Raw genomic sequence first — 26686 nt, 5'->3', positions numbered from 1 at the left:
CTGCCTGCTACATAAGAGGGCCTTTTAACAGGCACCCCAGTATCAGCCAGGTCTCTTTTTCTCGGTCCTCCTACTCTATACATGTTTTTCTCTCTAAGGACTGGGTTGTTGTTTGAAGGCCTTATTTAATTTGAACACTTTTTTCCCCCTGTAGACTGTGCAGCTTTCCTGGGTAGCATAAAAGAAACTTGTATTGATTTCTAATCAAAAGGAGCTGGCTTATCAAAGAAAAGTCTCATTAAGTCAAGCTTGCCAAATTAATGTGTTTATTTGGCTATGTACAAGAGCATAGACAACTCATAGGCAGCTATGCCATTGACATCTCACCTCCAATCAGTTTGCTTTTTACACACCTTAGTACCTCTAAGGTTATGTGTACCTGTGGCACAAAGGAGTGGGGATTAGAATCTTGCGGGCCTTATGACCTTTCTTCTCTTCTCCAAAAGGGAACGGTAATAGCTCCATTGCCAAAGACCTAGGCAGCTGCTCTGTAGTTTTCTCTCTCATGCCTGTTGCTCCAAGTCCTCCCTGTAAGTCACCACAGCTGCTCTGTATCATGGTAATGATGGTCTTATCAAGTGTGGAGGAAATAGCTGCCCTACAGTTGGGGTTTGTTTTGGTTTTTCAAGACAGGGTTTCTCTATTTAACAGCTCTGGCTGTCCTAGACTAGCTCTGTAGACCAGGCTGGCCTCAAACTCACAGAGATCCTCTTGCCTCTGCCTCCAGAGTGCTGGGATTAAAGATGTGTATCACCACCACCCAGCCCACAGTAGTTTTTAACACTACTTTTTCAATAAAATGAAGTCTGCATTTTATTTTGTTATTAAAATGTTACTGTTTAAGGGTTTGTAACAGTGCCTGTGTGTAGAGAGCTCTGAGGTGGTGTTCCTCAGGAGCTGTCCAGCTTGTTTTTGAGAGTCATTGTTCCAGGATCTGCTTATGAGGCTAGGCTAGACGACCATTAACCTCAGGGATTCACTTGGTTTTGCCTTCCTAGAGCAGGAAGTATCAGTGAGCACCACTGTGTCTGGCTTTTTTGTGGATGCTGGTAATCAAACTCATCTCCTGTCCTTGCTGCATAAGCTCTCTCCTTTGTTCCCTCCCGTTTGTGGTTTTTTAAAATCTTTTGTTTTCTATTTAAGATACATTTTAACAATTATAATTTGCTGCAAATAATATTTAACCCCAACGTTTTAAATTACATTTTATTTATCTGTGTGTCTGTGTGTGTGCCATGTTATATGGGTGAGGTTAGTGTACAACCTACAGGAGTCGATTCTCTCCTCCTTTTATGTGGATCCCAGGGAAAACTTGGGTCTTCAGACTTGTCAGCAGGTGCCTTTACCCACTAAGCCAACTTGCTTGCCCTTAAACCTAACTTCTTAATGTCCTTCGTAACCTATGGGAGAGATGAAGGACAGTTGAATTCCATCAGCATTTATGCCTCCTATGTTTGTAGTTGAGCATTGTGGTCTCCATTGAGGACCAATTTACTGATAAAACTGGGTTTTCCCTAACAGGGAACCACAAGCATATGTTTCTTAACGCAGGAAACCTGAGAATGACCAATGTTCCTCTTGCACATGCAGGCCTTACCTGGTGAACCTTCTTCCGTGCCTGACCCGAACAAGCAAGAGACCTGAGGAGTCAGTTCAGGAGACCTTGGCTGCAGCTGTTCCCAAAATTATGGCTTCTTTTGGAAACTTTGCAAATGACAATGAAATTAAGGTATGGTTGCTGCATCTAGGAATGAGTCTTATGGGGCTGAGGGCCTCTCGGAGGACAGTCATTTGAGATTGCTTCTAGAGTCATGTTGGCTTCACTTAGAGGCATCTCAAGACCTTCTTTTCACTTCTCCTTTCCTGTTGTGGGATAAAGAGTCAAGGGAGATAGTTTATAGATGCAAATTCAAAGGCATTTTCCCGGAGTGGATGGGTTTTGGTGCACCGGATTGGCCATTTGGGCTAGCTGAGGAAAGAGACTACATAGGACAGACTGAAGAAGAGCTGGTTGGCCTTGTAGGTATGGATGCTGTAAAACCAGCAGGCCTTCCTTTTGTTTGTAGTGCCCAGAAAGCAAGACCTCATTGCACAGTCTGTGGGTTGCAAGCTTCTTGGCATTGTCTTTATCTCTTTAAAAAATGATTTATTTTTAAATTATTTATTTTATGTGTATAGGTGTTTTGTCTGTGTACCATGTACATGCTTAGTGTTCTCAGAAACTGGGAGAGGGTGTTGGGTACCCTGGAATTAAAGTTACAGATGATTGTGAGCCACCATGTGGGTGCTGCAGATAGAACATGGCTCCTCTGGAAGAGCAGCCAGTGCTCTTAACCCCTGAACCATCTCTCCAGTTACTATCTTTTAAAATTTTTTTAAGGTAGAGTATTTATTTTTATGTAAGTGTATGTGCATGTGTGAGTGGCTGCATGAGCCTGTGTGTGCATGGAGACCAGGAGGAGGTGCTAGGTGTCCCTCTCTGTTACTCTCTGCCTATTCTTTTCGAGGTTCAGTCTCTCCCTGAACCTGGGACTTGCTTTTTCTTGGCTAGGCTAGACGCTGTCAAGCCCAAGTGACACTCCTGTGTTTGCCCCTTCAGAGCTGGGTTTGTAAGTGTTAGTTAACCTCACATTTTTTTTTCCCTCTGAGCTACAGTGGTTTCCTGTTAATTCCCATGTGATGTTTAAAAAGGTGATTTCATGGAGTTTGGAATGAGGCAGGGAGCTGATGTGTCTAAGGAGTTCAGCACAACTAAACTTACCTGCTTGTTGGGGGAGCTGCTACTGCTGTCACTGTTTCCCTCCCTTGGAGTGGTGGAAGCTCCTGAATGGTTGCAGGAATGAGCACTGTGTAATACTCTCAGGCGTCTCTGTGATAACTGCTGTCAGAGTCCAGAGACAGATACACATAGTAGTTGGTTCTGGATCTTTCCATGATATAGATGCTGTTTGAGTAAGGTGACACTTCCTTTTCTTTTCTAGTAGAGTAGTTACCACCTCCTTCATGAACCTTTGACATACAAAAGATCTGTTCATTCTGCTGCCAGGTATTATTGCTGGGCCCTAGTAACAGAGTACCATTCTTTCCTGTGTCAGAAGTAATGCTTATTTTGCTGGATTTGGATTTTTAAATTTTATGTTTATTTTTTAACTATGTAAGTGATGAACTTGGCTCTAACCCTTCTATCTTTTTACAGTAGTCCTATCAGCATTCACTGTGTGCTTTATCATGCCCAAGTCAATAGTAATGGTTGCTTATGTATGATTATATTCTTTGTATACCTTTTTGTTTTCTAAACCTGACAATTATTAGTTGTTTCTGACCTCTCAAACACAAGTGCTATTTCTCTTACCCTCTTATTATCTCTTAGATAGTTTCTTGGGTCTATTTCCTGTCAGTGACACCCCCCCCCCCCATGTTCTCCAGCCCTGCTCAATGTGGCTTTGTCAGTTCTGTCATCCTGGAGGCTCCTTTGCTGCTCTCCTCTTCCTGGCTGCTGCTCTTCTCTCTGTCTAGGTTTGCTCCCATTGTGTGGAATCTGTATACCAACATCCTCCAAAGGGTGAGCAGGAAGCGGTGGCATTTAGCATTCCTAAAAAATGCCTTTGGTATGCAGATCCCTTTTTCCCCAGGAGAATGAAATCTTGGTTTTGTCATACAGAACTGGAGGATCCTGTCCACACCAGGAAGCAGGATCCTGAGGAGTTGGCTGTGTGGTGGGAGGAGGGACTCCTACAAGTAGGCTGCAGTAGGACAAAGACTAGAACTGCGGAGATGGGGACGAACCCTGGGTCTGTACCAAGAGGTGGAGTCTCCATAGAGCGGGTTGGAGTAGGAGGGGCACCTGCAGACAGGCTGCCACAGGGTTGGGGTGAAGCAGAAGAGATGGAAATAGAAGACAGGAAGGAGAGTGAATGGTACCTGCTTGAATCCCAGCCCTCCCTATGTGGCCACTGGGGGTTTGGGGTAGAAAGTGTTTCTAGGTAAATAGCTGACAAAAGGAATGGGGATGGGTGGGAGGGCTAAGAGGGGCCACAGGAAGGAGTAAAGCTGACTCCCCATCTTCACAATTCTTATGTGTGTGTTTGTTGCTATTAGCACATCCATTGGTTTGGATATTACTTCTGTTTCTTGTGTGTTGTATCAGCACCATCAAACCATATAGAGGCACACTTAAAATCAGTTGTAGCCACTAGCATATCACCAGTGGCCATGAAGCTGAAAATGGCAGGGCTAGTATGGAATGTGCTTTGAAGTTATCAGTTATTTAGGCTAAGTGTGGAAATAGTAAGTGAATAAGATAAAGGAGGCAGATAGGCAAATGAAAGAAAGACAAGAGAAACGAGAAACAAGGTTAAATAAATGGAAGAAGAAAGAGGAGGGGTCAGGAAGAACGGTATGGGCTTATTTTGGAGGTTACTAAGAACATTTTATCTCTGATTTCTTAGAAGGTTGTGCATGGTACACTGTCATGTCTGTTAGTTTATAGCCTTCCACTCACAGAGGTGCCAGTCTTGGGGGGACACTTTAGTACAGCAGAGGCACTTCTGCAGGTGATTCTTAGGCCGGATTACTACTGTAGTTGTCTAGTGCTTTTTCCTTATTATTGTCAAGTTTTTTTTTAAACTTTATTTTATGTAGTGTTATTATTACCTCTGTCCTTGAATACTGTGAATAAACCTATAGATATTGAGACTGCCATTCACAATTAGCACGTTCCTGATGCAATTTTTAAACATTGGTTGATGTGCATTTGTGTGTGCGCACTTATTCCTGTTGATGCATGCAAGTTGGTTCTCTCCTACCATGTGAGTTCTGGGGATTGAACTTCAGCCATCAATTTTGGCTACAAGTGCTTTTACCATTGGAACATCTCACAGCCTATATCTACTGCAGTTTATAAAGAAGTAAATAGATTGTGTTGATAAACACTGACTACTGCAAATTTGGCATATTTCCTTTTGTCTATAAAAAATGTGTCAGTTTGTCACAGTTTATGTTCTACAAGATTTGGAGTTCTGTGAAATGTGTCATAGCTCACAGGAGCTTTGGCTTTCATCTTGGATTTTGCTTTTACAGGTTCTGTTGAAAGCTTTCATAGCAAATCTGAAGTCAAGCTCTCCCACTGTCCGACGGACAGCAGCTGGCTCAGCAGTGAGCATCTGCCAGCACTCTAGGAGGACACAGTATTTCTACAATTGGCTTCTAAATGTGCTCCTAGGTAAGAGAGAAAGGGTCAAGTGACCCAGTCTTAGCATGTGCTCAATCTTTTAAACTACACTAACCTTGGCATCTGGACTAGGCCATTCACAACTGCTGACTGCTAAATGTGAATTTGTAGGGGATGCTACAAGTCCATAGATGGTCTTGGTGACTGTTCAGCTATAGCTGTGCTCTAGGACACCCAGCTGGTATATGATCTTACTCACCTTCCTGGCCTGGCCTTATGTTCAAGAGACCTGAGGCCATATGCTTTAGTCCTCTGTGGGTAATCTAGGGAAACAAACATTTTAAACCCTTTCATTTGGCTGTTGTCAGAATCAAAATCGACACTAGCAAATCCTGCTGAAGTGACCATGTGGACATTTGCTACAACTCTCTGACTTTGAAATACAGTTCCATTTCCTGTAAGGGTCTTGCCAAGCTAAGGCATGTTTATGCTGCCATGCTGCTCCTTGATCTGGGCACACATAGCCCTTGTTTCCTAATCTTGCTCATGCCACCCTTCCCTCTAACTGCCAGGCTTACAATAGGATACTCTTGTAGGTCTCCCTCTTTACTAGTGTGTCCTGTGGTTCTCTGAGCAGTGGACTGTACCAGTCTTTTTCTTTTGAGCCACCAGCCAGCTCCCAAATCATGACAGGAAGACTTATTAAATTAGTTTTCAATGCTCAGCCTTAGCTTATTTATTTTTATTTTTTTTTACTTTTATGTGCATTGGTGTTTTCCCATGAGTGTCAGGTCTGTTGAAACTGGAGTTACAGTTATGAGCTGCCATGTGGGTGCTGGGAATTGAACCTGAGTCCCCTGGAAGCTCTTAACTGCTGAGCCATCTCTCCAGCCCCTGGCTAGCCAGCTCTTTTAACTTAAATTAGCGTGTTTCTTTTCATCCACCTTTTGCCTCCGGCTTTTTACCTTTCTTTCTTCTGTATGTCTCACTTTCACTGCTTCTCATGTCTGCTGGGTGGCCTCTGCCTGGCTTCTTGTCCTGGGCGTGTCTCCCATTCTCGCCTCCTCCTCCTCCTCATTCTTCCTGTTCTTCTTGAGCCTTAGATTTCTCCTCCTATTTATTCACTCTGCCTGGCAGCCCCGCCTGTCCTTTCTCTGCCTAGCAATTGGTTGGCCAATCAGATGCCTGAGGCAGGCAAGGTGAAACAGACGCCACATACCTTTACATAATTAAACACACATTCTTACATCATTAAACAAATGCAGCACAAACAAGAGTAACACACCTTTACACAGTTGAAGTAATAGTCTGCGCCATAAACAAGTGTAAAACGTCTTTGCCTAGTTAAAATAATGTTCTCCAGCAGTGGACTGGCTGCTAAGCTCCTTTGACTGCCTTTGCAGGTCTGCTGGTTCCCGTGGAGGAAGAACATTCCACTCTCCTGATCCTCGGTGTGCTGCTCACATTGAGGTGTCTAGTGCCCTTGCTCCAGCAGCAGGTCAAGGACACAAGTCTGAAAGGCAGCTTTGGGGTGACCCGGAAAGAAATGGAAGTCTCTCCTTCTACAGAGCAGCTTGTCCAGGTGAGGGTGACTTTAACTCTGCACTTACATGAGGGCCACCCAAAGACCAAATAATGTGTACATGTGGCAGGACTTTGGGGGTTGTAGTCTGTGGCCTGTTTGTCAGCCTGGGCAGGAGTAAAGTGGAAGTACTATGTCACTGTTGCCTTGTCTCAAAAAATAATAGGGTGGGGTGGGGGCAGGTGAGTACAGCTCTTCATAGTAATAGAAAACTTTTCTTTTTAAGTAACTTTGATAGGCTTCATAGTGAATAATTTTATGTATACTTAAAAGGTGTATTTTAAATTTTTACACCAAATTTCTAAGCAGTGCTACCATCAGATTTAGCGTTACATAGTAGTCCTAAGAGTAGGAGATGTGCTCCTTGGAAGCAGCAGGTTTCTGTAAGTGTTAGGACAGAAAGAAGTGAGATGGGTGATAGTGTGCTCCTCCTCACTCCCGAGGAGTCGGGGGATGTAGCTCCAGAGACCAGATATGAGCTGTTTGCCTAAAGCAGGGGCCCCGCATGTCTTCCACAAAGGGTCGGGAGTATGTACTAAACTTTGTGTGTCCAACCGTCTTCACTGAACCCTTCTAGTGTTGTAGAGTAAAAGCCACATGTAGCCTATGAATGTGGCCACATTCCAGTGAGACTTCATCCACAGAAGCAGTCACAGAATCAAGGTACAGCAGTGTAGGCCTGTGACCCCATTACTTGGGATGCCGAGACAAGTACAAGTTCACTACACACCCAGCCTTATAGGAAGTCCAAGCTATCCGTAGCTACATGATGAGACCAGGTCTGAAAAAATCCAAAATGGAGAGTGGAGAGCAAGTATAAAGCCAGATGTGGCGGTGGCTAGCAGTCTTCCAGTCAGGATTTAGGAGTGTGTGTGTGTGCAGGTAGCATGAGAAGAGAAGATAACATCAAAGTTTAAAGGCAACTTCCTGGGAAGCTGTTACTCTTTGTTTTTCATTCTTTTACACTGACTTTCAAAAAAGAAATGTATTGTTTTTATTTTATTTTTGTTTTATATCAACTAATGATAGAGTTGGCAGACTTTGCTAGGAAAAATGCAGGATGCAAGTGAAGTGTGAATTTTAAATAGTGATTTTATAAGTATAGTTGACATTTTTCAGGATATATTTTTACTGTAAACTTACGTGTTATCTGAAATTATGATTTAGACCTGTGGGCTCTTTTCCCCTAGTTACTTTAAAGAGAAAACTGACAAACTCATTGTTTCTGTAGTATGGTGTAATATTAAAAACACCAAGAAAATCTGACATCCTTAAAATTTCTGGCTATTTGCTCCCTGGCTTTCAGAACGGTATTTCTGATGGTTGAATGTCCCCACCTGCTTCCACAGCAGTGTCTATTGATTTTATTCTCTTTCCTACTCATCAGTTTTGGAAATGGAGATCCTGAGTTGGCATACTGCTGCCTAGAGGAAGTGCTTTATGTGTTGCCAAGGAGTTAATATGATGAAATGAAAAATAATGAAAAAATCATGGGAATTCAGAAAATATAGTGGACAATAATGACCCTAAAAGTGATAAAGAGGTCTTTAGAGGGAAAAATTAAGGCACAGCTTTGCCAACAAAAGCCAATGAAAACAAAGTAAAATCTGAAATGCATTTTAAACACGACTGAAGACCTGTGTTTCTACTCTAGGTTTATGAACTGACTTTGCATCACACGCAGCACCAAGACCACAATGTGGTGACAGGGGCTCTGGAGCTCTTGCAGCAGCTCTTCCGAACCCCTCCCCCTGAGCTGCTGCAGGCACTGACCACACCAGGTGGTCTTGGGCAGCTCACTGTGGTTCAAGAGGAGGACAGGGGCCGAGGCCGCAGCGGGAGCATTGTGGAACTTTTAGGTGCGTTCTCAGCAAGGTCCTCTAACCAGCTGTGCACTAACTAACGCTTGTTCCCTTCTGCTGCTTTATGGGGCTGTGCATGCTAAGCCATCCATGCCTAAATTCCTTCCCCGAACTTACAATGTAGGCGTCTTTCTTCTTTTGCAAATAAATCTACAGTTTAGAAAGCTAGATGACAGAATGAGGCCACACCTTTAAAGCCTGGTCTCCTGGCTTCCTGGCTTGTCACCTGTACTTTGGGTGCATTGAAGTAGAAATATCAGGCAGAGTATTTCCAGGACTTTCATGTTTGATTGTCAGGGATGAATCTTTAGGGATAGATTTTTATGTCTTTTTTTGGAATTTAGCATTTTTTTTTCCCCTTGGATCCTGATTTTAGAGAACCCTTTCCATTCCCAGTCTTTGCAGATACCTCCCTAGCGTGCTCTCTGTTCTTCTAGATGCTCAAAGAGTTTGGGCCCTATAGTAAGCAGTGTCAGCCTGCCCTGTCTGATAGGAGCTACCCTTGGATGGTGGGACAGATAGGGATTTGTACATGCCAGCCTCCAGAAGTGGCTTGGCATTTAGCAGGCTTTGATACATTCTGCAGACCCTGGCTTGCCATGGCTGCCACAGTATGCACATTGAGGACCTAGACTTAACTGGAGCTTCATACTAGAGATCTTCTGCCTGGGAAATCAGACTGTGGCCTTGTGAGCTTAAATGTTTGCCTGGATGATGAGCAGGAAATGTTTTTCTGTTGTCCTTGGCACTAAAGAATTCTTATTTTTGTGGAAAGCATGTTGTACAACCAATGAACAGAAATATCAAAAACAACTCTAGTAACTGTTTCCAGTGGAAGCTTATATCTGACTGCTGGTTGACCAAATAATGTAAGATATTATAGTTTTAATTTTGCTTTTAGAATGTAATGTATATGAGCTCTTTTGACATTTTGATTATAGCTTTAGAACCCTGAATTTGAACATGAGTGTAATTTTCACATTTAAAGTGTAACACCGTGATGTTTAAGCATGTCTTAGGTAAATATGTCTATATTCCGCATTTTAGGATTTGAGTTAAGCTCTTTGAGGATTTTTTAATTTCTTGGAGATTTTAGCAGCTTGTTATCTTACTTCTGTCACTTCCTGTGATTTACAGCTGGAGGGGGTTCCTCATGCAGCCCTGTTCTCTCAAGAAAGCAAAAAGGTGATTATTTCAAAATCTGAGTTTTGTGTTGACTAGAACTATAGTTGCTGTGTTTGCATAATACATTAGACTCTGCTTTTATTTCCTCCCAGGAGAGTGAGTGTGTATGTGAATACTGCTGGAATCTGAAGTTTTCTGTCATTTAAAAATTGTTTATATCAGAATTGTTTATCATAATTTCTAATGTTTGAGGTCAAAAGTCAGCAAACTTTCTGCAATGGAGTAGAGTAAATAGTTTAACCTTGTGAGCCATAGGCTCTTGCAGCTGTTTCCCTGCCCTGTGGCCCCCAAAGAACAGTGATCTAATGAGTGAGCTGCTTTGTCTGGCTGTTTTCCAGTGAAATCTTAAAGATGCAGGTGAGCTCAGTACTACTTTAGAGAATGTAACACTATTTGATAAAGGTAACGGCACTTTTTTTTTTTTTTTTTGGAGACAGTGTTTTTCTGTGTAACTGCCCTGGCTGTCCTGGAACTTGCTCTGTAGACCAGGCTGGCCTCAAACTCACAGAGATCCGCCTGCCTCTGCCTCCCAAGTGCTGGGATTAAAGGCGTGTGCTGCTACTGCCCAGCACATATGAATGTTCTGACCTGTTTATTTTTATTACAGTGTTTCTGATATGACCTGATAGCTTTATACACGTGCCCACTTTGTAGCAGGAGCCATTTTCTTTTACATTATGGATGTCCATGGGAAAGAATTGCTGTCATTTTTATTTTAAAATCTTAAAAGACGGCCGGGCGGTGGTGGCACACGCCTTTAATCTCAGCACTCGGGAGGCAGAGCCAGGCGGATCTCTGTGAGTTCGAGGCCAGCCTGGACTACCAAGTGAGTTCCAGGAAAAGGCACAAAGCTACACAGAGAAACCCTGTCTTGAAAAACAAAAAACAAAAAACAAACAAACAAACAAAAAAATCTTAAAAGACATATTTGTTTTCTGTGTCATAATTTGAGCATTATTTGCCATGTTAAATGAGGTGTTTGTTGTATTTTTTCCCTACATAGGGCCTCATTTTTTAGTGCAAGCTGTCCTTGAACTCAAAATCTTCTTGCCTCTCCTTCCCAACTGCTGGAATTACAGCACACCTCATTTTTGAATGAGTTCTTAACTGGAATAACATTCTAGTCCCCATTGAATTAAGGGAACATTTACTTGAAGAATTGGGGAGCCAGATATTATAGCACATAGCTGGAGGCTGAGGCAGGCGTCATTTGGGGTACATGGCAAGACCTCGCCTCTTAAAAAGAAAGCAGAATGTTTGAGTCAGCATAGTATGAAACACTTAACTGAGATTGTAGAAAGCACTGCAAATGTTTAAAGTCCCTAAGAATTCTAAGAAATGTTACTCTCTGTTCTTAAACTAGGGGAGATCTAGGGATACTTGATGAAGTCACTCTGATAACTTATCCCATAGTTACTTTGTCCAGAGATGGTAACAAAGTGATATTATTGAGATGAGTTCTGCTTCCTACTATTTCCTCAATCTGATAATTTTTTATTTAGACCAGTGATTTTAAAACTTTTTGTTATAACTGGAAGAGTCTTCGTTAAAGTGTTGTGCTGGCTAGTTTTTCTGTCAACTTGACACAAAGTAGAGTCATTTTGAAAGAAGGAACCTTGAGAACGTATCTCCCAAGACTGGCCTGTGGGCAAGCCTATGGTGCCTTGACTGGTGATACAAAAAGGTCCCGCTCACAATGGGCAGTGCCATCCCTGGACTGGTGGTCCTGGGTGCTATAAGAAAGCAGACTAAGCAGGCCAGTAAGCTGCACTCCTCCAGGATCTCTACTTCAGTTCCTGCCCTCATTTCCCTCATTTTTCTTGTTACTTTTGGTTATATATATACATATATAGTTTATATATAACTAAGACAAGCCTTATCTACCAGACAGAAGATAAAAGCAGAGTTGTGGAGCATGTAGGCTTCAGCTAAGGTCAGGGATGTCTCAGAGCCTCTTCTCTGTTGGCAGCCTTCCACTCATTCATTCATTCATTCATTCATTCATTCATTCATTCATTCATTCATTTGTAGTGCATTGGTGTTTTGCCTGCATGCATGTCTGTGTGAGGGTGCCAGATCCTCTGGAATTGGAATTACAGTGGGCTGGGAATTGAACCCAGGTCCTCTGGAAGAGCAGCCAGTGCTCTTAACCACTGAGCCATCTCTACAGCTCCTGGCAGGTCTTTTATGTCTTCAAGTAATCTACTCTAGGGACCTCTTCCCAGAACATAGTCATCAGCTACTGACTTAGAGGGTAGAAGCTACTTTACTAACATCCAAATTCACTGTTCTTGAGTCTTAATTTGATTTCATAAGCTACATGTTCTGTTAATGACAGGCTCTGTTAGTATTTATGTCAAGTTGCTGTTTTGATTTTGCGTAGATTTTTGTTCTCTTTGCTAATTAGCTTGTGCTTTTAAAGCTGCAATTTTATAGGATCTGTTTTAGTTCCCTCAGTGTGACAAAGTAACTGATACAAACAAGTTTAGGAGAAAGATTTCTTTTTGGCCACAGTCTCAGAGTCTTGGTCCATCATGGCAGGGGAGGTGTGAAAGAGCAGCTCACTTCACTGCAACCAGAAAACAGGGGGTATACCTGTTCCTCATTCTTAAGTCTTGATTTCAAAATGTGAGCAGTGCTACCTACAGTGAGCACCTGTCTTCCCTCTTAGTCAGTCAGTCCTCTCTGGAAGTCTCTTAGGCATGTCTCAGTTCAGTCCAGCTGACAATCAGGATCAAACCATAGTGGCGGTGTTCAGTGTTGTTTGTGTCTAATATAACCAAAAGACGCAAGCTGATTTTTCCTTCTAAACTTCTTAAACATAAACTATGAAATATATTTTAAAAACTTTGCAAGAAAATATTTGTCCTCCCAATTCATAGCTATAGTCTAGAATATAAGAAATAATAAAATGAAAGTGACTTATTTATATGTAAAAGTTTGATATTCAAGTTTTTATTTGCCAGTAGAGATAAAATATGGATATTCCAAGGGCTGATTGATAGAATTGCACCTTTTCAGCCATAAGCTACTCATTCATTAAGTAATAATAAATTATTTAACTATAACAGCAATTAAAATCAATAAAAAATTACTTTGTGATATAGTTCAGTAGTCATTGCTTCTGCCTCCTTTTCTTTATAGATTTACTGGTTTTACAGTGTTCTAAATGTTATTCTCTTTTCATTCTTTAACGTTGTAGTAATATAAAACACACAATGGATAAATTTTATGAGGGTAAATTAAATATGCCTGTGATTTCCAATTTAGAATGTATGTTTATTTGATTTTTGTTTGTTTTGTGAGACACAGTCTCACTATGTAGCCTTGGTTGGCCTAAAACTTGCTGTATAGACCAGATTGTCCTCAAACTCATAGAGTTTTCTGCTTCCTGAGTGCTGGGACTAAAAGTGTATATCACCATGCCTATTTCCCTGACTATTTGATGAAAAAAACAACCTCTTAGTTTTAGCAAAATTAAATAGTAATATTGTTTTATTATTTCTAGGCAAAGTGCTCTTAGGAGAAGAAGAAGCCTTGGAAGATGACTCGGAGTCCAGGTCAGATGTCAGCAGCTCAGCCTTTGCAGGTAGTTGTCACCATCCACGAGCAGCCAGCGTCAGCCTTCATCTACCACCCGCCCTCTCATGCCCCTTCCGGCACCTCGGCCCACAGATGCCATTGTGGGGCAGAGGTGCCTTGCTGAGAAAGTGACATTTTTTTAAATTAAAATCTGACTTTAAAAATATATAATTTATTTTTATGCTCATTGGTGTTTTTGCCTGCATTTTTCTCTGTGTGAGGGTATCAGAAGCCCTGGAACTGGAGTTACAGACAGGTGCAAGCTGCCATGTGGGTGCTGGGAATTGAACAAGGATCCTCTGGAAGAGCAGCTGGTCCTCTTAACCACAGAGCCATCTCTCCAGCCTGCAAGTGGGCTTTATAATTCAGCTGCTTTTGTAACGTTCAATGTGTGTGGCTATGTGCTTTTCTTGTTTTAGGCTATTCAAAAATTGATGAACCATCCTTGCAAGTAGTTATGTAAGATTATTTGTGTACTTTATAAAACACAGGTATTGTCTTAAAACACTAATAACTATATAAAATTCCAACAGCTTTGGTTATGTTTACTTTTAGGTAAATAAAAACAAGACCAGGATACTTGGGAAGGATAACCTAAGAATGTCAGTGCCCCCCCCCCCCCACTTACAAGATAAAAAAGTCAACAGAACAAGAACTTAGGCCTGCCAAGATGAGTATAAAACTCAATTGCCTGTGAGCCAGTTCCCTTTACCAGGCCACTGCTCACACCTTGTTCATGTTTTTTGAAGGTTTTGTCTTCATAATTAATGTTTTATTTCATAAAACAAGCCATGCTTTCTAAAAGCATGCCCTTTTATTGTTACAATCTACTGTTCCCAACCATCAGCACCTTTCATTTCCGGCAATGCAAATCAACCACTTTCTTTTTGCAAGTCCTTCCAGACATTTAAGGATGAATAAATGTTAAATATTGGGTTATAGAATGGGCACCGAGTGAGTTTGATCTCACACAGTATTGTTTGTAAGTGGGAATTTCAAAATTAAACTAGGAAAATGTGGAGTGTGTTTATCCTGTCGAAGGGTAGGCCTGGAGTGAGATGAACAGGACTTGGAAGAAGGCAAGCCCACACTAAAGCGATGTGCATTCACTGTTGGTTCTGTTGTTGCTTGTTTAGAGTTTCTGGGAGTTTCCTTGTGTCCCTGACCCAGCTGCCTCTGAGTTACACACATCCTGTGTGTGGCTTTAGAGTTGCTTAAGAACTTGGATTTGAGTTTTGTGATGGGACACACTTGAGAATATTTGCAGCCATAAGAAGTCTGCTTGTTCCAGCCAGTTCTGCTGTAGTGCTCACTCTTTTCTTCACTATGCTCCAGGCTGTTTCATAGTTAGAATATTCAACACAGTGAACTTTTTGTCATTTTGCGTAGCTTTGATTTCTATCTACTGTTTCTTCTGGCCATTTGACAAATAGTTTCTCTGTGTCTTTAGCTTCTGTGAAGAGTGAGATTGGTGGAGAGCTTGCTGCTTCTTCGGGTGTCTCCACTCCTGGTTCTGTAGGTCATGACATCATCACTGAGCAGCCACGGTCCCAGCACACACTTCAAGCAGACTCTGTGGATTTGTCGGGCTGTGACTTGACCAGTGCTGCTACTGATGGGGATGAGGAGGACATCTTGAGCCACAGCTCCAGCCAGTTCAGTGCCGTCCCATCTGACCCTGCCATGGACCTGAATGATGGGACCCAGGCCTCCTCACCCATCAGTGACAGCTCTCAGACCACCACTGAAGGGCCTGATTCAGCTGTGACTCCTTCCGACAGTTCTGAAATTGTGAGTGGGTGGAGGGTGCTCTGCTTCTTCTGCATTGGACCCTTTTGTCCTCTTGAGCTCAGTCCTAGATGCCCACACTTGAACCCTCCTGCTCATTTTTCTTCAATACTCTGCATTAATAGTGCAGAGGCCCCCAGCTCAGATGGTTAACAAAGAACTTGAAAAAAATTGCCTAGTATCTTTTGTATTGAACCGTGGAGGTCAAAGTCAAGTTACTTATATCAGCCTTGTACACTTGACATATCTTTAATACCTGGTTGGACCTGGTTCAAAATCTTCAAGGAGCTTGTTAATTGTAAACATCTGTGGTCTTAATGAAATGTGGTTGTTAATATTAATACTGTATATATATTAGCACTTTTTGACCTTTCGCCGTGCTTACACCACATTCCATTTTAGAGTAGCACATATTTCTGTCTCTGTGACATCTGAGTTTGTGGATCTTTCATCTCAAAGATCAGTACATCTGATTGTACAATCAGAAAGTTTGTTGCAAAATGTGTGCAGAGTTGTGGGGATTTTTATGCTTGCTTGTCAGTTTGTTTTTGTTTTGTATTTCTCAAACAGGGTCCTAGCCTAGGCTGACCTTAAATTTGAGGTCTGCCTCAATTGGATTGTTGGGAATGTGAGCATGATCCACACCTGGTCTACATTCTGAATTGCTATTTTCTTCTCTTCCTCTTTCTCCTCTTCCTCCTCCTCTTCTTCTTCTTAGTTATACTAAAGTAACATATAACAAAATCTTCTTATCCATTTTTCAGTGTACACTTCAGTGGTATTAAATATATTTAAACAGTGGTTGAATCACCACTGTACCCCTCCATTAAGTCTCCATCTTCTGAAACCTTGCCCTCTGTAAGGCTTGTGCACTCCTCTTGAAACCATTGTTGTGTGTTTTGGCAATCCAAGTTTGACGACTGGAGGTTTCTTAGGCAGTATGCTTATCATGTAGTATTTATCCTTATATGACTGGCTTACTTAACACAATGCTCTCTGTGTAGCATGTGTGAGAATTTCCCCATTTTTTTAAGGCTGAATAACATTCCATTGTATGGATAGATCACATTTTGCTTATCCTTCCATCTGTCAGTGAACATTTGGGTTACCTTTACTTTTTTTTTTCTTCCCTCGAGACAAGGTTTCTACCTTCACATTTTAACGAGTATGAATAATGGCACTGTGAACATGGATCTACAAAATAATCTCTAAGACCCTGCTTTCAATTCTTTTGGCTATACACCTAAAAGTAGAATAGTTTTTACATTCAATTTTAAGTATATATAATTAAATGTCAGCTAGTGTAGAATATATTTTATTAAGACTATGGCAGGATATTTTGACTTGCTTCTAAATTTTATATTGTACCCAGCATTTCTGAAATATAAATAAGATACTAGACTAAATATAAAACACTGAATTCAAGTCAGAAGTGTGTTGTGACCACAGGAACTGAGAAGGTGGCTCCAGTAAATTGCTTCCATGCAAGCATAAATTTGAATCCTCAGTACCCATGTTAAAAGCTGGGCTTTGTGATCGTACACTTGTAATCCCAGCACTGGAAAGGTAGAGACGGGCTTGCTGGCTAACCAGGCTATCCCAAATGGGTGAGCTCCAGGCTCAGAGAGAGAACTTGTCTCAAAAATAGAGAGCAACTGAAGAAGACACATGTCATTGACCTCTGGCCTCCACATGTATGCACCCACTCTACGCAAGCGCGTGCACGCATACGCACACGACTGCAAATATCTGGCCTGGTTCTGCCTCTCCAGGTGGCCAATTGATGTTCCTTATGATGCCAGTGAAATTGCTCACCTTACCTGCTGAGAAGTTGATCTGTTTTTAGAGAGTTTGGGTAAACCCCATTCAAGAGAAGATATTTATTTTTAGTTGTCCTTGATTATATAGATTATCTTTTATTGAAATTTTTGAATATGTTTTTATGATACAGAAAAATTATTTGTGCGTGTATGGTGTATATTGTATATGTGTAGTGCATGCACGAGTGTGCAGGTATGCATCCCTATACATGCATAAGCAGAGGCAGAGAGCCAGTATGACAGGTATCAGCCTCTCTCACTTTCTGCCTCCTTGCCATGAGGCAGCGTCTCTCAGTGAACTAGAAGCTCACAGTTTTGCTTTGGCTGGCTGGCCAATGAGATTGCAGGACCTATCTATCTCTACCTATCCCTGACCCCAGTGCTGAGGTTTCTCGGCTTGTGCAACCATGCCTGGATTCTTACATATGTCCTGCGGTTTTGAATTTAGGTCCTCATGCCTGCAGAGCAAGCACCCTTATCTGCTGAGCTGTCTGCCCAGCCCCGTTGTACTTACTGTTGAGACAGGATCTCATACTGAACCTGGAGATTTCCTTTTTAGCTAGCCTGGCTGGTCAACAAACTTCTGGTACCCACTTCATTCCAACCCCTAGAGCTGGGGTGACAGATGACTATTATTACACCTGGTTTTACTTAGGTGCTAGCGACCTGAACTCAGGTCTTCATGGTTGCACAGTTGAGCACTGTACCCACCAAGCCATCTTCCCAGTAGCCATTTTTTCAGGTAAATTACACAACACATGTCAAATGGATATGAAACATTCTGCAATATGGGATTGTTAATACAGAAATACAGCTCTCACTTCAAAGACGATAAGAGTAAGTTTATTCTGAAGCCAAATATTAGTGACTGTGGCCCAAGTACACAGATTCAGGTTACTCTAGTTTCTCTGTTCCAGTGTGATGGCAGCTTGGTGAATGAAGTCTTTATAATAACAGGAAAAAGAAATTCATAAGGGCTGGAGAGATGGCTCAGAGGTTAAGAGCACTAGCTGCTCTTCCAGAGGTCCTGAGTTCATTTCCCAGTAACCACATGATGGCTCACAACCATCTATAATGAGATCTGGTGTCCTCTTCTGGCCTGCAGGCATATATGCAAGCAGAACACTGTATACATAATAAATAAATCAATCTTTAAAAAAAAAAAAGAAATTCATAAATCAAGACATCTTTCAAATACATTGATCGGTAACTCAGATAGGCAATTAGAGTAAAGTGGGGAGATCTCAATTAATGGAAACTAGGGTTCTGTGCACATCCTAAGAGTGGTGGCACACACCTTTAATCTCAGTTCTTGGAAGGCAGAGGCAGTTGTAGCTGAGTTCAAGGCCACCCTGGTCTACAAAGCAAGTTCTAAGACAGCCAGAGTTATACATAAAAACTCTTTCTCTCGAAACAAAACAAAACAAAGATTTTAAGTAACAAAGAGAAGATAATAAATGGCTATCTAAGGGCTAAAGATGCCCTAAGATATTCTGGCTCTAGGATATGGTATCCTCTTTTTTCCACATCCTTGAGTTCTCGTTGGTTCCACATTGCTGTTTTGTCCAGGAACTTTTTGCCACAGAATCTACTCCAGGTTCATGGCTGGACAATATGAAGTATTTATAAATTTAGTGGAGATAACCTATTGTTATAGTCTTGTCTAAAAGCCTTGTCTTTGTTTCTAACTTACTGAAAAATTTGTCTATGAAGACAAAAAAACAAAAAAAAACCTATTCTTTGAGATGTCCATACTTGTATTTTGATGTTTATCCCTCACCTTTCTGCCTAACTCCTCTCATGTCCCTTTTCTAAAAAGATTTTTTTAATATCAAAAAAAGTTTACAGAGTGAAATTTCTTTAGAATTTCTACAGCTGTAAAAGTTAGTTGTGTGTTGCCGGGCGTTGGTGGCGCACGCCTTTAATCCCAGCACTCGGGAGGCGGAGGCAGGCGGATCTCTGTGAGTTCGAGGCCAGCCTGGGCTACCAAGTGAGCTCCAGGAAAGGCACAAAGCTACACAGAGAAACCCTGTCTTGAAAAACCAAAAAAAAAAAAAAAAAAAAAAAAAAAAAAAAAAAAAAAAAAAAAGTTAGTTGTGTGACCTTTCCCTGGGGAGACAAACAAATGTCTGTTTACCCCAGATAGGACACCAGTGACAGACCAAAGTAATGATTCTGCCTAAGTCTAGTTTGACAAATCAGTTAGTTTAACTGGAGCTGCTTAGAGGAGCATGAGCCAAGGGCTCCCTACCAGAGTATGGGCAGCTTATAGCCATCATCTATCCCACTGAAGCATGAATATGTTTATCCCTACCATCATTAGTATCCTTAGGTTCCACAAACCTGCCCACAGAATGTTAATTGCCTATCTTGTGCAAGCCTGGTGTATGTAATCATAGATGCTTAGTGTTCAAGAGCACAGAAATTGTGTCATGCCCAGATAACATTCCACAGCAAAGCTTTTCTGAGCAGTGAAGAGCTCTTGCTTGTTGTTTTTACACATGCATTTTCCTATGGGTGTTGAATAAGTAATTGCCCTTCGGGTTCTGTGTGTGCCACTGATGCAACATGGTCTTTGAATTCTGCACACATAAATAGCTCTGGTGAGCCGACCCTGAGAATCTCACCCCTCATCTGCCATAAGGTAGCATGAGTGAGGGAGAGATGCGCCCCCCACCACCACCACCTGTGGCAGGTGGGCGAGCTGGCCCTTCCTGAGGTCATGAGAACAGGAGAGCTATTTCTGACCCTCACCCTGAGGGTGTAAAGGTAGGAGAGCTAGACCCTGCCCCTTGCTTCTTGCTGTCTAGGGTGAAATAGCCAGGGCCATGCTGGAGAGCTCCCCCTGGTGGTGAGGATGGGGGAGAGCTGGCAGGCTAACCAACCCTGCAATCACCTAGGCCCAGAACCAGGCCTATGAGTTGGTCCACCCCAGCATCCACCCTGTCTGCTGGAGCATGTGAAGGGGCTAGTTCTGCACATCCAAAGCTGTAGGATCTCCATGACACAGGGCAACAACAGGATGTCCAAGAGGAGTCCCGATGTGGGCTCACTATCAATGGTACAGAAACCAGAGGCCTCAAACCATACCAATGATTCTTTGCAATGAACACTTGCAAGTAAAGATATATATATATATATATATATATATACACACACACTAAAGGGTAAACTGTGATTCACTGTCACACTACAGCTTCCACATCCAGATTTTTTTCCTTCCTTCCTTCCTTCCTTCCTTCCTTCCTTCCTTCCTTCCTTCCTTCCTTCCTCCTTTCCTTTCCTTTTTCCTTTCCAACTTTCCTTTTCTTTCTCTTAACTTTTATTTTTTAGGGGGTGGGCAGGTGGGTGGGGAGAGGAAGTTGCAAGGGTAGAGGGTGGATATGAAGAAATGGGGAGATGAATGGGATCAAGATGCATGATTGAAAGCCACAAAGAATAAATAAAAAGTTAAAAGCTCTGCTCTGTTTGTGGGTTTTCCTTCATGTTGGAGGGCTTGTCCCTGACAGTTCCCCTTCATCTGTGCAGGTGTTAGATGGTGCTGACAGCCAGTATTTAGGCATGCAGATAGGACAGCCACAGGAGGAGGACGAGGAGGAGACTTCAGGTGTTCTTTCCAGTGAAGTCTCCGATGTCTTCAGAAACTCTTCTCTGGGTAAGATCACTTTATATGATGGAAATGTTTTCAGCCTTAGACATCTTTATCTTTACTTCCAAGAAGAAACTTTTCAGTATCATTTTTTTTGAGCTGTTAAATGGCAGCCGAAAATGGTAATTTAGGTATAATCAGACTTTGATTTAAATCCTATACCTTCATGTTATCTTTGTGTACATACACACACATACTTTGATTGAAAACTTGTCACTCACTCATGATTTCTATTTTTAAAGCCCTTCAGCAGGCACACCTATTGGAGAGGATGGGTCATAGCAGGCAACCTTCTGACAGCAGTATAGATAAGGTTGTATCAAGAGATGAAGTTGCTGAAGCGAGTGACCCAGAAAGCAAGGTGAGCTACATGGGCAGGAGCTAGCCTGTGTGCGAGGGGTTGGAATTTCCCTGGCTTCTATTGTTCTCCTTTGTTCCTATCCCAGCTCTGGGCTTATTTCTTTCCCCTAGAAACCCTGGACACTCCCAGGCTTCTGTCTTTTTTTGCCTCTCCAGGGGTACCCATGTTCTTAACAGGTGCCTCAGGTCTACTTCCTGAGAGTTCCCCCTGCAGTTGTAGCCTGTACTGAGCCCTTCCCTGCCTAATAATCCTGTATCATTTCTTTGAGGCTTGTGCAGAGCTTTGCAGCAGTTCTTGGTTTTGTTTACTCAACTGTTGAAAACATCTGTCTATGTTGTTTGTTTTATATTCACATTACTGTATTTACATTGAACTTTAAATTCCTTGAAGTCAGGAATACATTTTTGTCATTTAATCCCATCAGTCAAAATGGTATCCTTTGAGAGTGCCCTCCAGTTTTCTGTTATATCCTTCCAACCTTTGGGCTTTTCTGGCTTTTTCCTTTGCCTGTGTCTTTTTTTTTTTTTTTTTTTTTTTTTTTTTTTTTTGGTTTTTCGAGACAGGGTTTCTCTGTGTAGCTTTGCGCCTTTCCTGGGACTCACTTGGTAGCCCAGGCTGGCCTCGAACTCACAGAGATCCGCCTGGCTCTGCCTCCCGAGTGCTGGGATTAAAGGCGTGCGCCACCACCGCCCGGCTGCCTGTGTCTTTTTGTTTGTGTGTTTGTCCTTTGAGACAGGTTCTCACTATATAGCTTTGGCTGGCTTGGAACTCATAGTATCTTCTACATTTCCAGTAGCCACTTGTGGCTTGCCAATGTGAAGAGCATTTCCTGAATGCTGTGTTTTAACACCTTCCTGCCCAGTACACCTGCTCCATACTAAGCTTGACTCTTGCCACAGCCCTGTGGCTCTATGTTTTAGGGTTCCAACTGTGTTCTTTTTGAGATCAGGCATGGAGGTGGCTAAGTATGGGCATCTCTGTCCCTAGCACCCTGGTGTGGTTCATTTTGTTGACTGAGCTAGTGAATCAAATGTTAACTTCTATGTTCTAGCCTTGCCGAATCAAAGGTGACATAGGACAGCCTAATGATGATGATTCTGCTCCTCTGGTCCATTGTGTCCGCCTTTTATCTGCTTCCTTTTTGTTAACTGGGGAAAAGAAAGGTAAGCATGCAGAGTAGCTGCAGAGTCAAGGGATGCTCAGGGTTTAGATGTCAGTTAGGTGGTCTGTTGGCACCTTGTTATTGGGTAAGCTTTACTTTCCATTAGTTGGTGAGAGGAGGAGGAAATGAGAGGGGTGGATTTTGTTTCTTGGAAAAGGCTGAAGGGGTCTGGGTGGTTCTTTTGCAGCACTGGTTCCAGACAGAGATGTAAGGGTCAGTGTGAAAGCCCTGGCCCTCAGCTGTGTTGGTGCAGCCGTGGCCCTTCATCCAGAATCTTTCTTCAGCAAACTGTATAAAGTACCTCTTGACACCATGGAAAGTGCTGGTATGTTGAAAGTTCACTTCTTTCTCCGAGTTAATCAGTACTTAAGCTATCTCACAGTCTTGCCTTCTTTTGTTTTAGAGCAGTGAGTGTTTCTAGTTAACTTGTGTGTTTCAGCTGTGTTGGAGTTCTCCAGATGTGCACATGGTCATGTGCTTAGTCTCATGACTCCCTTAGATGCTATATGTGTAGTGGAAGCACTCAAGTCATAAAATAGAAATCTAGGAATGTAAGAGCCATTTATACATGTAGTGGATTTCTTCTCAAATCACAGGCTGCACTGTTAAATTGTTCTGTGTCACATTCACTGGGTTCAGAAATCCACATTCAGACTAATACTGGCCAGGAAAGCACCACACCCTGTCTCCCATTGGACATAGTTGTTCTGAAGCAGGAAGTATCTTCTTCTTTCTTTCTTTGAGTGACAGGGCAAACTGGTGTTATTGTGTTTAGAATTAACAAATATATACTAGATTGATTGTTTCTAATCTTTATTTTCAAATGAAATCTTGGAAGTTTTTTTTTTATTATTAATTTTACATACCAACCACAGTTTCCCCTTCCTCTTCTCCTCCCGTTCCTTCCTCCCACTTCCTTTCTACCCCTCCCCCCATCCACTCCTCAGAAAAGGCAAAACCTCTCATGGGAGTCAACAAAGCATGGTATATCAAGTTAGGGCAGGACCAACTTGCATCAAGACTTGAGCAAGGCATCCCACCACAGGGTATAGGTTCCAAAAAGCCAATTCATGCGCCAAGGACAGATCCTAGTCCCACTGCTAGGGGCCACACAAACAGACCAAGCTACAGAACTGTCACCCACATGCAGAGGGCCTAGGTTGGTCCCATGCAGGCTCCTTGGCTGTTGGTCTAGCGTCTGTGAACTCCCACGAGCTCAGGTCAGCTGTCTCTGTGGGTTTCCCCATCATGATCTTCTCCCCCCCCACCCCCCCCTTGCTCATATAATCCCTCTTCCCTCTCTTCAACTAAACTCTCAGAGCTTGGCCCCGTGCTTGGCTGTGGATCTCTGCATCTGCTTCCATCAGTTAGGATGAAGGGTCTATGATGACAATTAGTGTAGTCACCAATCTGATTACAGAGAAGGCCAGTTCAGGTATCCTCTCCACTATTGCTAGGAGTCTTAGCTGAGGTCATCCTTGTGGATTCCTGGGATTTTCCCTGGCAACAGGTTTCTCCCTAACCCCATAATGGCCCCCTCTATCAAGATATCTTTCGTTGCTTTCTCTCTCCAAACATCCCCCAGCTTGACCATTCCGAACCCTCATGTTCCCATCACCTATCCCCTCCCCTCTAACCTGCCTCCTAGCCCCCAGTTTACCCAGGAGATCTCATCTATTTCCACTTCCCAGAGTGACCCACGCATCCCTCTTAGGGTCCTCCTTGTTTCCTAGCTTCTCTGGAGCTCTGGTTATCCTTTGCGTTACATCTACACCCACTTACGAGTGAGTACATACCGTGTTTGTCTTTCTGGGTCTGGATTACCTCACTCAGGATGATTTTTTTCCTAATTCTGTCTATGTGCCTACAAATTTCGTGATGTCCTTGTTTTTTACTTCTGAGTAATACTCCATTGTGTAGATATATTACATTTTCTTTATCCATTCTTCAGTTGAGGGACATCTAGGTTGTTTCTAGGTTCTGGCTGTTATGAATAATGCTGTGATGAACATAGTTAAGCAAGTGTCTTTGTGGTATGATTGAGCATCCTTTGGGTATATGTCCAAGAGTAATATCACTGGATCTTGAGGTAGATTGATTCCCAATTTTCTGGAAGTCTGGTTTTATCTAACAAACTGGAATCACAACCTGGAAATTCTGATGTGTTGAGATAATTGCAGTGTGATGAATCTAGAACCTTTAAACCCCAAACATCTTTTACTACTTAGGATATTATAGTCAAGTCGTTTGCAGATGTAAAATGCTCTCTTTTCTTCCTGTTCTGAGAATGAAGCTTTATTTGTAGTATAAATTTGTTGGTGGAGAAGGTACAGATTGGGTCATTTGTGTTCACAGAGGAACAGTATGTCTCTGACATCTTGAACTACATCGATCATGGAGACCCACAGGTTCGAGGAGCTACTGCCATTCTCTGTGGGACCCTCATCTACTCTATCCTCAGCAGGTCCCGGCTCCGTGTTGGCGACTGGCTGGGCACCATTAGAACCCTGACAGGTAACGGACAGTCTGCCCTGGTGTGTTTTCTGGATATTGTTCCCGGTTCATGCTTGTACAGAGACATTTCTGCTCATTCTTCTGGTTAGGAAATACATTTTCTCTGGTGGACTGCATTCCTTTGCTGCAGAAAACTTTGAAGGATGAATCTTCTGTTACGTGCAAGTTGGCCTGTACAGCTGTGAGGGTGAGTATAATGTTTTACATAAACTGTTCCTTGGTTTAATGAGCTTGCCATTGATAGAGTTAAATTTGGAGCTGATAGGTCACATTTCCATAACTTGTAAACAATAATTTTCAGGGATCTACCACTGAACTTTTGAAAAACATTGCCATAATATTAAAATTTAATAAATAAACTTTTAGTTTTAATTCTTAGAATCCTTATTTGAAACATTCTTTCTCCTAAAGGAAATGTTTTAAAATGTATCTTGCTATTCTCAAATATAAAATTTGTTGAATTTTTAAAAATATGTCTTAAGATTGTAGACTGTTGAGCTGCAGTGGAATTATGGGTATTATTTAGCTGGCCTTTTACTTTGTCTTTTGTTAAAAGAGACTTGGCTCCTCAAATGGGAGTAATGTGGAACATTTCCTGTCAGCTGGCTCATAAGTCACAGTTGGCCATAGCAGAAAATTGAACCAGAGAAAACAAAAACAAAAACACAGTGGTTAAATCTAGGGAGGAGATATTTTCCCTTTTTAAAATTTAATAACCTCAAAGTAATGTTTTTCTAGTTCCAAATTTTTTAAAAGATTTTAGTTTCGTGTGTGTGTGTGTGTGTGTGTGTGTGTGTGTGTGTGTGTGTGTGAGAGAGAGAGAGAGAGAGAGTGTTAGTTTGTGTATGTAAGTGCAAAAGTCAGAGAGGACAGAAGAGGACACTGGATCCCCTGGAACTGAAATTTGGGGTGGTTATAAGCCACCTGATGTTGATGCCGGGAACCAAACTCAGGTCCTCCAAAAGAGCAGTAAGCACTTTTAACCAGTGAGCCATCTTTCCAGCCCCCAGCTCCTCTTTTTTTTAAAAAGTCGTTTTAGTCAGTTGTATCTTTTGAGCAGAGGAGGTGTGCTGATAGCACGGATGCTATGCTGGTAGGTAGTCCATGTGTGTCATCCATGGATAGGATAGTTACAGGTTAATGCCCTTAGACTCCGAGGCCACAGGGGAAATAGCAGTACAAGACCCACTTTGCTTCCTTGTGCATCAGAAGAACCCAGTAACATCCAAGGTACTCCTTGATCTAGGCCTCTTGTCCTGATGCTGGGCCTGAGACTTCTTTTCATATGGTCGTAGGACTCTGTTGCATTCTCTTTCTTGTAAATTGATGATTAGTGTTTCTGAGATTGTGGCTTAGAAGTCAAGGGAGGCAGGGAAACAAAAGTATGTGTAATGGGCACATTGACTTTTAAACTCAAATTTAGTAAGATAAAGATGTATCTGGAGTACTTTTGGGAACCTGTAGCATTCTTGTCTGCTTAAAAATAGAACAGGACAAAACAGGTGCAGTATACGAGTGCTGTCTTAAGATGAGATGTCTGATGCTGATGCTTTCTGCCTTGGCCTGGGGTTTCAGCACTGTGTCCTGAGCCTTTGCAGCAGCAGCTACAGTGACTTGGGATTACAACTGCTCATTGATATGTTGCCTCTGAAGAACAGCTCCTACTGGTTGGTAAGGACTGAGCTGCTGGAAACCCTTGCAGAGATTGACTTCAGGTAAGGGGACCGAGTTCAGATTCAAGTTCAAGTTAAGAACTGAAAGTCTTGAAGTCTCTGTCGTTGGCATGGCCATTGTATGTACTGCCTGTTAGGATCATCTGCGTTTAGGTAGAGAACATATGAAAGTTCACAGCACTTTTTGTTGAACTCTGAATTTGGAGATTGTGATATTGGAAGAGGAATAGATTTTTTTTGCTTGTCTTGGTTTTCTAGATGGTAGGAATTAAAAAATATATGATTTAGTTTTATTATCTTTAATTATATATAAACATGTATGTATTTGGGCCTGTGGG

The 26686-nt window shown here is 42.1% G+C and overlaps 1 protein-coding gene across 4 annotated transcripts in view; it reads left to right on the top strand.

The window, feature by feature from the left end:
* Positions 1-26686, top strand: part of Htt (huntingtin) — a 131804-nt gene that overhangs the window by 25624 nt on the left and 79494 nt on the right. For 3 of the 4 annotated variants that reach the window (XR_013043097.1, XM_016004012.3, XM_042285844.2), the window contains 14 exons: positions 1591-1729; positions 5080-5221; positions 6574-6752; positions 8407-8611; positions 9752-9799; positions 13308-13388; positions 14832-15172; positions 20518-20644; positions 20881-20999; positions 22051-22162; positions 22349-22486; positions 24517-24675; positions 24765-24862; positions 26251-26390. Coding sequence is in view for 3 of the 4 variants with exons in the window: in XM_016004012.3 (XP_015859498.1) it covers positions 1591-1729; positions 5080-5221; positions 6574-6752; positions 8407-8611; positions 9752-9799; positions 13308-13388; positions 14832-15172; positions 20518-20644; positions 20881-20999; positions 22051-22162; positions 22349-22486; positions 24517-24675; positions 24765-24862; positions 26251-26390 (2028 nt within the window). In the remaining variant the exon portion in view is untranslated. The remainder of the gene's footprint in view (positions 1-1590; positions 1730-5079; positions 5222-6573; positions 6753-8406; positions 8612-9751; positions 9800-13307; positions 13389-14831; positions 15173-20517; positions 20645-20880; positions 21000-22050; positions 22163-22348; positions 22487-24516; positions 24676-24764; positions 24863-26250; positions 26391-26686) is intronic. The other variant, XM_016004014.3, reaches the window with a different exon arrangement.

Source organism: Peromyscus maniculatus, chromosome 10, assembly GCF_049852395.1.
Source record: "Peromyscus maniculatus bairdii isolate BWxNUB_F1_BW_parent chromosome 10, HU_Pman_BW_mat_3.1, whole genome shotgun sequence".
NCBI classification, from domain to species: Eukaryota; Metazoa; Chordata; class Mammalia; order Rodentia; family Cricetidae; genus Peromyscus; species Peromyscus maniculatus.
Note: the sequence above shows the minus strand (reverse complement) of the source record. Positions and strands in the feature narration are given on the sequence as shown.